This window comes from Eschrichtius robustus, chromosome 12, assembly GCF_028021215.1.
Source record: "Eschrichtius robustus isolate mEscRob2 chromosome 12, mEscRob2.pri, whole genome shotgun sequence".
Classification (NCBI taxonomy): domain Eukaryota; kingdom Metazoa; phylum Chordata; class Mammalia; order Artiodactyla; family Eschrichtiidae; genus Eschrichtius; species Eschrichtius robustus.
In genome coordinates, this window is record NC_090835.1 from 65,965,304 (window position 1) to 65,979,544 (window position 14,241).

The 14,241-nt window shown below is 35.8% G+C and overlaps 1 protein-coding gene across 1 annotated transcript in view; it reads right to left on the reverse strand.

Moving 5' to 3' along the window:
• Window positions 1-6,066: 6,066 nt before the first annotated feature.
• Window positions 6,067-14,241, reverse strand: part of FAM83B (family with sequence similarity 83 member B) — a 68,063-nt gene continuing 59,888 nt past the window's right edge. Inside the window, exons 2-4 of the mRNA XM_068558990.1 lie at window positions 13,012-13,176; window positions 12,195-12,319; window positions 6,067-8,371 (exon numbers count right to left, since the gene is read on the reverse strand). Coding sequence (XP_068415091.1) covers window positions 6,067-8,371; window positions 12,195-12,319; window positions 13,012-13,176 — 2,595 coding nt within the window. The remainder of the gene's footprint in view (window positions 8,372-12,194; window positions 12,320-13,011; window positions 13,177-14,241) is intronic.

Sequence of the window (14,241 nt, forward strand, 5' to 3'; positions counted from 1 at the left end):
AGAATTGGTCTAAACAGATGAAGATTAAGGCAGGCCATGGATAAAGCTAAGGCAACCTAGGAAAGACAATTCATGACATCATAAAATCGTTTTCCTGACTCAGAACAGGTATTTCTTTTTTTTTTTTTGTGATATATGGCCTTTACTATGTTGAGGTAAGATTCTTCTATGCCTACTTTCTGGCGAGTTTTTATCATAAATGGGTGTTGAATTTTGTCTAAAGCTTTTTCTGCATCTATTGAGATGATCATATGACTTTTATTCTTTAATTTGTTAATGTGGTGTATCAAAATGATTAATTTGCATATATTGAAGTATCCTTGCATCCCCGGGATAAATCCCAGTTGATCATTGTGTATGATCCTTTTAATGTGCTGTTAGATTCTGTTTGCTAGTATTTTGTTGAGGATTTTTACATCTATGTTCATCAGTGATATTGGCCTGTAGTTTTCTTTTTTTGTGACATCTTTGTCTGGTTTTGGTATCAGGGTGATGGTGGCCTCATAGAATGAGTTTGGGAGTGTTCCTCCTTCTGCTGTATTTTGGAAGAGTTTGAGAAGGATAGGTGTTAACTCTTCTCTAAATGTTGGATAGAATTCTCCTGTGAAGCCATCTGGTCCTGGGCTTTTGTTTGTTGGAAGATTTTTAATCACAGTTTCAATTTCAGTGCTTGTGATTGTAGACAGGCATAACTCATTTTATTGAACTTTGTCAAATTTGGGGTTCACTGGAGAGAACTACTAAGAAATTAAAAGTTATTACTGACTTTATCCAAGTAAAAAGTATTCAAAGCAATGTTAGTGGAATGATAATCGTATTATGCTAATATTTACCTGTGCTCTTCTTTCGAGGGGACCAAATTACAAAGTAGATGTGTTTGATATTTACATACTCCTATGAAGTACAAAATATTACCATTTTCATTTAATATGAAAGAAATCAAGCACAAACAGTGTTTCTTAAAACACTCATGAAAACTTGCTGCACCTCCTGATGATCCAGACATTCTTTCTTCTTACATAAAGTCTACTGTAACCTGCATACCTGGAACAAAGTAGGTTCCCAGTATGAGTGGTGAATAAATAAATGAGCTAGATTATTGAAACAGTTATGGGAGAAATGTCCAATCAGACGTGTTATACTTTTCTTTGTTAGCTCAAGAGTATTCCTCTGTATATTTCTCTTTTCTGTTTTTAATGTTTTCAGCTCAGGTAATCCTACCTCAGGTAATTCTTTTCCTCAGGCAGGATACAAACTTAATTCTTTTAAGGTCGTTCTGTTTTTTTCTAGTTCAATACCTCAGGATGGTCTTTGGCTCCTCAAATCAACTGAGCCTATTCATAAGTTTCCTTTAGGATTGCCACAAAAGTAAAACCTCATCTATGTCTCATACTATCCCATTGAACCAGAATTTTCTTAAACAGCGACACTTATGGTGAATGTGAAAAAGGTCAAAGTTTGTTTTTACTTAACTATTTAAAATTTTTGTTACCTACTTAAAAATCACATTTGCCTTTAAAAGGCCAGTATTTAATTCAATGGCATCTTAATCTGTGATATAAGGGACATTTTTTTTTTTTCCCTAAGGAAAATGCATTTTGAGTTATAAGTAACTTTCAGATTCCAGGTTGTATAATGTCACTAACTGATGTAATACAAATGCACCTTCAGAATATTTTACTCAAACTAAACATTACAAAATTCTAAAAAAGTCAGCTATCAATATTTTAACAAAATAGTCTCTGTTTTTCAAAGTCACAAGTTATTTAAAATAACTACTATATTCCAGTAGAAATAGAAAGAGAATGAGTGTATGTGATACTGTTAAGGGAAGAATACTGTCACTGGATATCAAATGTGGATAAATTATTAAATGAAATTGTTAATCCAAAAAAGTTAAGCATTTAACAGATTATTTCAAAATTTATGGAGAAATATTTTAAAATGTGTAAAAATCTAAATTCATTATATAATAACTAAGTGAAAAACATCAGTGTCAGTGGTGAAATCCAGGGTATGAAGATAAAAAATAAACAACTTGATGCATAGATTTTGTACAAAATTATTTAATATTCACTTATTAAATCTAGTAACAAAAGTGAATTTGGAAGAATATTTGCTAACATTGCACGTATATAAAAAGTTGACTCTCTTTGGTTTATAATTTCATCTTTTTCTTTTTAAATATTCTAGAACCAAATGAATCTTATGATAAACTTTTTTTTTTAGAAAACAGCATCACACATAGGTCACACATTATGTAAAACAATGATTTTAATTTATATCTCTTAGCCATAGGCACGTTAAGAATCAACAGATATCCACAAAAGACAAATATCTGTGGGATAACAGTTGAATAATTGGAAAATCTTGAGTAAAGTTATAGTTGAGTGCAGCCATAGTTCAACCTCATCTGGGTCACACTAGATGCCATCTAGATTAAATAAGATATTTGCTTCCACAAATGTAGATGGCCACCATATACCCAGACCTCAACACATCGCATCAGAATTGTGGCCAATCCCAATCCCTGAAACAGAGGGACAGCAGTGTGTTCAGGATACAGGCACTTAAACTATTCTGAAACTGTCAAGAACTACTTTGAAATCATACCTAATTTTCTGAGTTTCTGCTTACAAACTAATGTCCTATGTAGAGAGTAAAAATTGCCTTACCAAATTTTAATATAAAATTGCATCTAAGTGACATTATCTTTCCACCAAAATTAACATGGGGAGGAAAAGAAAATATATTGCTTGAAATGATTACATCCATGAAGCTTGGGTGTCTGTTGAAAATTCAAAACCCTGAGTAAATTATCTGAAGCATTGTATGCTTGCTCAGTCTTAACCCTGTGCAGTTTCTCAGCCTCAGAAACTTTGGAAAGTTACTGTGTATAGATGCTGACATATAGACATTTCTGGAGGAAAAAAATAGAAGGAAAATAAGAAAAGAAAAGAGGTAGAGGGGAATAAATCTGCCGTGAAAAAGCCCAAGCTACCCGTCACAGGTGGATGGAATGAAGCCCTAGGCTTCCAACTCTACCAGGGAGAGGAGGAACTCAGGAACTACTTAAAAGCTATCTGTGTTTCCAGAAATGATGGCAGCTGTTGTACAAAAAGGCAACAGGCTTTTGCATATAATTAAACTGATTAAAACTCTATAGTCTTTATGTAATTTCAGCTTTATGCATTTTCAGTTGCATTGCTGTAAATTTCAGGACTTCCAATTTCAGAGCTGCCTAACGAGAGCCCATTAGCCCCTTCACTCTGAAAGATGCCTTATCTCACTATAACAAAGAATGGGTAATATTAAAATCAATCTGGTTTGGTTAACTCCAGATTCTCCTTTGATAAATCAGTAAATGACTATGGTCCAGAATCACAGAAGTGAATTTTTCTAAGAGCAAAATGAAAAATCTCTCTCACTCATTAAACCTCAATTCTAATGCTTTTTAATAATCTGATACTAATCTGTGAAGATCATACAATTGCCAGATGACTCTAAAATTTAAAACGCTAACAATTAGAAACACTTTTCTTATTGTAAATGAATTCCTTATTTGATTATAAGGAACTACACATTCCAAAGGCCGTTTTCTTAAAAAATTCAAATTTTTTGTAAATATATTTGGCTACTTTTCCTGTGAAAAATGACTGTTCACTCTTAATGTTTATTTTATGTTGTTAAATTATTAGGAAGTGTGCAAATTTTCCAATCTTTTACACTCAGCTTTCCAAAACGAACAAATCCCATGTCGTAGTAATTGGAAATTCCCTATGTTATAACAGGAGTTTTAAAACCTACTTTTATGAATGATGTGAAATTGAGTACTATATTCTGGATTTGTGTATATAAAATGTTATTGCTGTACAGTTAGTTGTATATTTCTGCAACTCTTAAAGAGAGAGCAAAAGAGAAAGACAACGAAACCTTTCTTAGTTGATTGTTGTTGAGTCAGGAAATATAAACGTTGTCTCATTTAATTCTCAACAGTTTGGGTGAGGCAGGTGTTGAACACATTGGGGAGGTAATAGGATGTGACAGAGTGTTATAGACACTTTAGTACCATGACTCACTGGTGATGTGGTTTGGGGCATTACCTCTATGAGTCTCAGTGTCGCAATTATCACCTGTAAATAATGAGGACAATGGTAGCTGCAAAATAGTGCCGTGGGGACTTTAGATTCTAGCTCAGGACCTGGTCTATGAATGTTAGGTTTTCTTCTTCTGCTGTCGTGTATTTTCCTGTCATGTTTCTTATCATGGTTTTAAAATGCTGTGGAAAATTATTTTAATGACATAGATATTTCAATGTCATTATTTTAATTACTTAGTAATGACATAGATATTAATATTTGACTGAATCTTGAATTTTGAAAACAACATGCTGCCTCATATAGCAACTTAGAAGATGTTAAACGATATATTTAAAGTGTCATAGGGGATTTCCTTGGTGGTCCAGTGGTTAAGACTCTGTTGCAGGGGGCATGGGTTCAATCTCTGGTCAGGGAACGAAAAAAAAAAAGTTTCATAGAAACACTTTCCACTTCTCAAATGATGCATTGTTTCTTTTTTTTTTTTTTTTTAATTTATTAATTTATTTATTATTGGCTGTGTTGGGTCTTCGTTTCTGTGTGAGGGCCTTCTCCAGTTGCGGCAAGTGGGGGCCACTCTTCATCACGGTGCGCGGGCCTCTCACTATCGCGGCCTCCCCTGTTGCGGAGCACAAGCTCCAGACGCGCCGGCTCAGCAATTGTGGCTCACGGGCCCAGTTGCTCCGCGGCACGTGGGATCTTCCCACACCAGGGCTCGAACCCGTGTCCCCTGCATCAGCAGGCAGACTCTCAACCACTGCGCCACCAGGAAAGCCCCGATGCATTGTTTCTTGAATTCTGTTCTTTGTGGATGAAGTAAAGCCAAGTTAATGTCTCTGTAATGGATATGGAGCTTTTATTTCATTACTCTAAGAAAGGCAAAGTGTATCTTATGAACTGCATATCATCATCAAATTAAGATATAGAAAGATTTAAAACTTTCAATGAGGCCTCAAGGTCATTGAAGAACCAGGCCAGGTAGCACTTCTCCTCATTTTCATCAGGGTTCTCTCAAGAAAACACTATGCAGTCAGAGTGTATTTGACACAGTATAAAAAAGAGCAAAGACTTTTGCAAGCAAAACACCTAAGCACTGTCGTACTAATCTAAGATAAAAATTCATGTAGAAGTTTACATTTCCTAAAACATTCTTTGTATTAGAAAAAAGAGAGGAATAATTCAGGTTTTCCAAATTCCTGCTGGCTTGCTATAAGTTTGAAGGAAAGAATGACAATAAAAGTTCAGCAGCTGATGACTGGAGTGCAGTACAGGCTCCCTTTGTCCAGAGTGGAAATAAGCACATCCTGAAAATAAATTTCTATGGTGTACTTGAACTATCTGAGGCTGATACTTTGCAAACACCTCAGATAAAATAAAAAATGTGCTGTGCTATATGGTTTAAATTGTACTGTTGCTGCCCAATCAGTTCCACAGAAAAATTAATAAAACATTAATAAAATACAAGTTATCTTGTAGAATTTAAAGGTAATTAAAAACCACAAAGGCTTTGTCCTATTTTCTCATAATTTGAAGATATGAATACCCCATAAAGACGTACTATAAAGGACCGTTGATAGCGTTATGATCCGTTTTAATAAGGAAAGCATTTGCAATGAATGGTTAAAATCCACATACCATCTCTCCACCAAAGTTTCCATTTAAGACTTAAGAAGATCTTCAGTCTGAAGAAAATAATTTCATTACATTTGTCTTACCATTACCATTTAAAAATCATGTATTTATAGACATTCCATCTATAGTGTAATTAAGCACAACTAAATTTATCACACAGAACAATAACTTTACTATACATTAGTAAGTTGGTAAACACATACTTCACACCCAAAATTCCTCCCCCATAGAAATCTATGAGGATATTACAAAAAAAATCTACAATGTTCTTTGGACAAATATTTATAGCCACATTCATTCATTTTGTATTTTAAAGTCTATTTGTAGTTACAGTATTTCATTTATTTTTGTGTATGAAGCTTCCAAACTTCTGTATAAATCCTCGAAACTTGTTTTCATTTGGCTGATATGAGTGGTAAACACCAGTGTTGTAATTAAGCATTGGGCTGGACCTGCCATAACTATTGCCCATAGTTGAGGATTTCATTTCTGGGTGGTGTGTACTGGTATTTGGCATGTTGCTTGTTGGCTGACTAGAGCTTTCAATCTTACAAAATGGCTCAAAACGACTGTAAACACGCCGGTCAATTGAATGAGTTCTTATAAGCTCATCATTGGGCTTTGGTCTTGGAGAAGAAGCTGGTTTTCGTTCAGGAACAACAACTGCTTTAATCTCCTTCGAATCTTGGTACTGGATCTGCTCAGTGTTGAACCTCGGGGCAGATGCATCTCCTGCTCTTTCCAAGAACTTGCTTTCAACTGGACCTGAAGAAGGTATAGTTTTGTTACTTTCATCAGGTGAAGAATGTATCCCCTGAGATGAACAAACTGCTACATCTTCCTTACCCTTGTGGATGCTGCCTGGAGAGCTGGATGAAGAGGAATGTTTTCTTCTAGGAGATGAATCAATTTTGGGTTCTGATTTTTTTTGTTTTTGATTCTCTTCAGCCTCAGAAACTAAAGTGTCAGAACTACTACACATTCTATAAAAGGCAGGTGCTTTATTTTTGGATAGATTTTCTTTCTTTTCTGGGGTAAGGCTAAGTAATGACCTTAACTTCTGAGATCCCTTTTTCAAAAAACTTGGGGAACCCTTCACTTCTTTCTTGGAAGTGAGTTCTTTGTTGGGTTCTTCTTTATTCACATCAAGCAAAGCAGCAATGGAAACTGACTTGATAGCAGTGCCACTCGGAGGGTCTCTCTTGGTAACCTCCTCTTCCTCATCCTCTTCCATGGCATGGGTCACATTATGAATGCTTTTAGAACTTTTTAACAAATCCTCTTTAGGTTTTTCTGGTTGTCTAATTGGATTCCTGGTAAATGTACTACACACATAATGCTTACTATTTCCATGATTTAAATTGGCTTTCGAGTGGTCAACGAATGGGAAACTTCGCCTTTTAAGCAGATTCTCATTTTGTTGATTCTTTAGGTTTTCTGTCTGCTTATTTGCAGACAAGGTTGTATATAAATAGTTGTTTGAGTCCGTAGGGCCATTTGTAGTTGGGGTTAAAACTGCCAGGTGGCTTTCGGGAACCTGTAGGGTGTGCGTTTTTGATGCCTCCGACTGCAACGGGAGCTTGGGGGTTGATTCCTGCGAGGGTTTGTCTGTCAGATGCTGTGCGCCTGTTGGGGTGTCTGGGATCTTTTTAGGCATGTCATTTCCCTGGGAACCAATGACTGTTGAATTTGAGGAGTCAGTTGTACAACTGTTAACTTCCTGTTGCTCAGGTAAAGTGGGTTTAAACACAAAAGAAGAACGAAGCCGAGAGTGAGTATAAACGGTATTGGCTTTCAAATTCTCAGGACCTTCGTAGCCCTCAAACCGGTCACCTAGAGCCGATCCATTGGAATCAGGGGAAGCTTCTGAATGATCATTTAAGTAGGATTCAATTCTCCAGTTACGCAAGAATGACTTGGTGGTATGTTCAAGGGTTGGCATGCGTTGTTGCAAAAAGCGAATATGATTATCTGTCCCGTTAAAAGACCTCCGCACGTTGGAATTCCTTTCTGGAAGGTTTGTCGTCTTCCTCTGGGCAAGTCGGTCAGCAAAACTCTGGGCAGGTGTGTTCTGGTGGCCTGCATAGCCTCCCCGTGATGAGGATGCCACACTGAGACTATCTGAAGGCCTTTTCCAATTACAGGGAGCATTAGTGGTTCGATTCAGAGCCCTGTTAAGCAGCAGGTATGGTGTTGTTTCTGGCTGTTCCCCAGCATAACTATGCCTCTTCCAATTTTCATTTATCTGACTGTGTTGATGCTGATGGATTGGATCATTAAAGTTGGGAACAAAATGAGGTCTGTATGCATGATTTCTTATGCTATATTTGTCACGTTCATTGAGAGTATATATCCCTCTCTTTTTGAAGTAGCTAGAATCTAGTTTATGAATTTTGTCTTGTCTACCAAAAAGGTTTCTTTGGCTGGAAATGGAAGCTAAGGAAGACACTGAACGCTGGAAAGTGCCATTCTCCCAGAGCACTTTGTTGTACTTCACCCTTGCTGACTCTTCCCGTGCAAATGAGCTGGGGACACAGGACCTGGCATAGAGAGTCCTAAATTCTTCATCAAAGGACTCAACAAGTTGTCCTGTGATTATCTGAACCATGCTGAGGTGCGCTTTTTCAAATGACCACATGTAGCTGGGAAAAAAAAAAAAAATCAAGATAGGCAAATTTTAATTGTGCTGACAATATTTAGCTCTATTAAGAAAAATGTGTCATTTAATGTCGACAAAAGAGTATTTTTGTTTATTTTCCTTAACTACCATAATTTAGAACATCTTCAGTCATTACATGCTTGCAGTACATGTCTCCCCACTCCCATATTCATATGTTAAATAACAAAGCAACACAAGTCCTGGCTTTCAATCCATCCATAATTTCAAGAAGTACAAAGAAAAGCCTGGTGTGCATTTTGCATCTCTGCCTACTAAGATTTTATGGAGTAAAATATGACATTATATTCCATATACAGCATCCTGGCAGGGTGCAGGCAAGCTGGTATTGGAGGAAAAGTTGAGAGACCTGGTCTCTGCCAAGCTGTCTATTCCACATGAACTTGGACCTCAGTTTCCTCCCGGACAGAATGAGGATAAGGACAGCAAAATCCCTACAATTCCTTATGGTCCTAGCATGTCATGATGCAAGATCGTCTGTGCTAATGCATGTATTCCATCTCTGTGGCTTAAGTGTAAGTGTAATTTAGGTGCCAGGGTTTGGAAACAGACAGGATTTGTGGCAGCAGCTTCAGCCACTAAGGGCATCCTTCACTTCACTCAGTATATACAGTAAATTCAGTCCTTACAAACCATGCCAATCAGAATGCCAATTAAGACCTTTCCATGTAGAATGCAATTGCTAAGGGATTGAAGTTTGTAATTACTTTATAGTACTTTGTGGAACTTCAAATCCCTCTCCTGGAGTTTAGAGGCAACAGTTATCTTGAAGTTTCATATATAATTTTAAATCTTATTTTAGAAAATCTTGATAATGTAACATACAGAGTAACTGAGCTGAAAAGGCCATTGCTAACATGTTATGTCTCAAAAAATGTACGTGATATAATGGGGGTTAATACGAAACAAAAAGGAGACAGAGCCATTCTCCACAATAAAGGAGCTTACTATTTATACAGGGAAGATAATAACAGAGGCAGATGGAAATATTAAAAGAATGTGCAGAACAATAATCTAAGATACAAAAAATACCATAAGCAGCAGTGTATAACTTGAAAATCTTCTTATTCTGATATGCTTAATTTTATCAGTATGCTTACTGAATGCATAGTATGAGAAGAATATTTTTATGTACAGATGTGTGGACCACCAGGATGACTTACAAGAAATAGTACAAAAGTGAATCATTCGAGGAATTTTCAATCCAACTGAAGGTATGAATATAAAGTTTGTTAAAAACAGCAAGTAAAGAATAAATAATCAGCTATCAAATAGAAGAAAATCCCCAGAGACGGTAAGAGTTTAGCAGTATTTTGACAGAGACTAGAAGCCTAGAAGCTCAAACTTGAAAAGTGTGGGAAAACAATTTGTGTCGAAGAAGAAATGTATGGAAAAAGGAAGGAAGCAATAGTGGCTATGTTTTGGTTGAACACAGAAAACAAATTATATTTAGCTGAAATAAGAAGCTATATAAGAGACTGATGAACTAGTGGGGGAAATCTTGAAAGCAAAGCAGGGAGATCACAGGATTTTTTAAAAACATACAAATTTCTCTCTTAGTCAAATCTGTGGACAATACTAAGTATCTTCCAGGTTTCCTATGACAATTTCAAATGAGGGTATCCAATTCAAAAAAAAGTATGTGTGTTTTATCTCCTCATTGTTAGTATCATGATGTAGCAAAACACCTGTTGTGTTTTCCTGATAAAACTGTCCTTGTGACATGTGAGCTGTCACACACTGTGTGACGTGGTGAGTACAGATGCCAAACCTCTCTAGAAATGATGGGCATTTAGCATTTCAAGAAGTTTTGTGGCTAAGAAATTTGAATTAAAGAAGAAGGCATTCTGAATTTGCCTACAAGGAAAACAATGGCAATACTAGAACAGGAGAGATGAAGGCCAAAACTCCTTTACCCAAAAGGGAGTACAGTTTTAACCAGTTTCTACAAAGACTGGTTCATAACAGTTCCACCAGATCCTCTTACATTTGGTAACAATAGGAAAAATCCATAATTATTAGAAAAAAGCAAAAATGACAAGGGCTGAAAACCATCAATTTTTTTTAAAAGAAGTATATTTAAAATTAACATGAAATAATAAAGAGAGTAGAGTTGTTAGATAATTGTTTTGATGAATTTTAATAATCTGTGGTCCTATGTATTCCATATTCACTTACACAAACAGTAACTTAAATTTTGCCTCTGGCTTATGATATAGATAAGATAAAGAGTTTCTGTTGCTGTTTGTTTGTTTGTTTTTTCCAACACCAATTTTAAAGTAGCTCAGTTACAGTCATCTCAACAGATATCACCTGTTAATACCTAGTAAGACAAAGTTGATGTGAATTTATTGTTGAAGATAATCTTCAAAGTCAAGTTAAATAATAAAAATAGAAAGTACTCATTATGATGAGATTAATAAACACCATTCTATAAGTCAAGTGAACTCCCATTTTAATTAAAATTTCAATTAAAACCCCTCTAAATACAAGTGGGTCTGACTAAATAGAAACACAAATAATGAGTCTTTAAAAGAATTCATTAATTTCAAGCACTAGTTGTAATTTCTGCTCTTAACATATTTTCCTTTAAAATTCCAAAGAGGATTTTCAATATAGGGTCTCTGAGCTCATAGAGAAATTTAGCAAGTATTAACAGTTAAAACAGGCCTAAAATAGCAGCTGACATTAGGGGCTTTGGATGAATTAACTCATTTAATTCTCACGAAACAAGGTAGGTTCTATTATTATCCTCCTTTTAGAGAGGAGGAGACTAAAGGGCAACCAAGTTAAGTAACTTGTCCATGGCCACCCCATTCAATGTGTTGCCTCCTTCTTGTGGACTTTTTAAGTTCTTAAGAGAAGAGGCAAAATTAGCCCTCACATTGTCCTGTTGACATCCACAGCTCTCCTGGTTTCTTCCTGCAGTCTTTAGTATTGAGTGACCTAGGAGTTCATGTGTTTTTGGTGTTTTTATCTGCCTATTGATATAGCCTTACTGTGTATCCCATTCAGGACCAACGCCTGGAATTTATAAGGGAGTTTGAAGGCAGCACTTTTACTCTGGAGTCAGCTGGACCTAGACTGGGTTGCCAGACCTGAACTGTCTTTTGGCCCTTAGCTGTGATGTTTTGGGCAAGTCACTGAACCTTCTAGAACTTCTGTTTCATCATTTATAAAATGTAGATAAAAACAACTGCCTTACAGAGAAGTTGTAAGGACTGGGAATGAAACATAAGAGCCAAGCTAGAACAGAAGTAGATATATTCCACCAGTGGTACCTTAGAAAGATGCCAGAGAGTAGATCTGGGGCTGATAAACCTTGCCTAGTGTCTACCATGGCATTTTAACAGCCAGACTCTTCAATGATTTTTCAGTAGTCCTATGATGACAACATGATAATCATCAGAGTCTCAATAATACTAAAATAAGAGCAATCCATTAGGCAGGTTCTTCAAGGTGATACACAGCTTCTATTTTTATGAACAATTATTATGCTTCATACTGTTTTCATAAGGAACAAAAACACTTTTAGCATTATAGAGCTTTAGGAAACCTGAGATATTAGTCAACTCTCTCATTTTGGGGAGGAAGAACTTGAAGCCCAAGGAAGTTATGTGACTTGCACAACTACTTCACAGCCAGAACTGAAATTCAAGTTTCCAAGCTTTTCATGCAAGGGTTCTTCTTTTATTTTTAAGAAATAACTAAACAGATTACATTAAAACTTGAAACTCATAAATTCTATAAATGATTGATAATACTGGAAGTAAACACAATGATCTTACCTGTAGGAACCATACATAACTTTCTGGCAGTCAATTAACAAAAATTTCTGTTCCATTTTTCCATGAAATTTTGCTCCTGTTTTGGAAAGATAATCTTGGCCTTTTACTGTCCGCACTCGGATATTCTAGAATTGCATGTAAATATAAAGTAAAAATTATGGCTAGAAAGGGGATATTTTGAAAAGTAAAATATGTCATCATAAAAACTTAGTAACCAAAAAAGTACACATGAAATAATTTTTTAAAACATAACAACAACAACAAAAATAGTGAAAAGCACATTTTAAAACACCACCCAAAAAAGAAGTACTCAAGGAAAATGGTCACTTAAAATAATATATTTTAACATAACTTATATCATTTGCACAGGATGGTTCTATAAGTCACTTAGGGTCCTACTGCAAGAGCCCTTCTCAGGTTATAGTAGCATGATAACAAAATAACTAAGATTAAAATCCACCTGTCTTTTAATAAGTCAAACATCACTGAAAACACTATACTAAATGACTGTGACAAGCAATATCTGCTGAATGAAAGAATCACTCAAGCCAGTCGTTTCAAGGTTGTAAATTAATTATGACTGGCAGCAAAGTTAACTCAGAAGCTTAAGTGTCCCACCATCAAGAAAAGCATCCTATAAAACCATCACGAAGATGGTGAAGTCACAGTCTGAAAAGTACAAGGGACCCCTTCTGTGGTCACGACCTTAAATATATGGTGTACATTTAGAGTAATATAACTTAACATGCCTTACATTCAATGACTGAGATAAAGATAAAATAGTTGAAGAAAACAAAACAAAGCATAAAATACTTACTCTGAGACGTTGAACTTGACAGCCCTGTTTCTCGGTCATACATAGGAAATGATTAAAGTTTGATTCATCAAGCAGAATGTACACAGATATCCTTCGAGTTGATGCCTCCACTATTTCTTTGAAAATGTCCACGTCTGTAAATATATCCATCACTAAAGCAATGACCTATTAAAGATAAGAAAATGAAACAATTTTAGGTACCCAATAGAGAAAGATCTAGAAATTGCTTGCTTTCAGGAAAAATTAGACAAAACAGAAAATAGTTCAATGCATAATATATATATATATATATAAATGTATACACAAATATTTGTGCAGTTTTCTAAAATAGAAGATAGAAAAGTATATTGAAAATAAACAAACTATATACATATTTGTAACACTAAGTAATTTCATACTAGCTTTAAGTCAAAGGGAATCTTCATTTCAGTAGAATGTTGAGTGAAGGGCAGATCCAAATCATGGCAATCAAGGTTGCCTGTAGGGTGAATGGAGGGGACAGGTAGATAGAGGGTAGAAATTGGTGCTACAGTTTTCATGGGAAATATTTCCAGGGAAAAGCAAGATTTCTGTAACTTGTTGATAAGAATAAAAGTCTTGGAGAACTAGGACAGAGAAAAAAATCTTCTAGAAATTGAAATATAGCTAAGAAAGGACCAAAAATAAGAAAGGGTATAAGAAGACTTGAAGACCAGAAAATTAAATACATATGCTTAAAATTAGCTTAGCAGACAGAACAAGTAAAAGAAAACAAAATGGACAAAAGATACGATTAAAAAGGTAAATGCAGAGAGAAATATCCTAAGGAACAGGCCCCTAAAATGGAGAGAGTCCAAGTTAACTGTTGGAAACAGAACCATTATTGCCTTCGAGAAGCAGCGGGAGTGAAATGATGCTGAAAGAAAGGGAAATCATTCTACTGACTATATGCCAGATGAGAAGGACAGAATCCTTGCCCTTTGTGAAGCTTACAAAGTGGGGGAAGAAACCACAAGCAATACAGAGAAGAGGTAAATTATGTGATAAACTATAAGATGATGTTTATTGGGAAAAAATTAGAGCAGGATAAGGGGGAATCACAGTTCCCTGGAAATTGAGAAGTAGGGGTTTGGGGCTTTCGGGGTAAGCCTTTCTGAGATAATGTCCTTTAAGGAAGTCCTCAAGATGGATATCCTGAGGAAGCGTGTCCCAGGCAGGGGGACCCAGCAATGCAAAGGTCCTATATTAGGT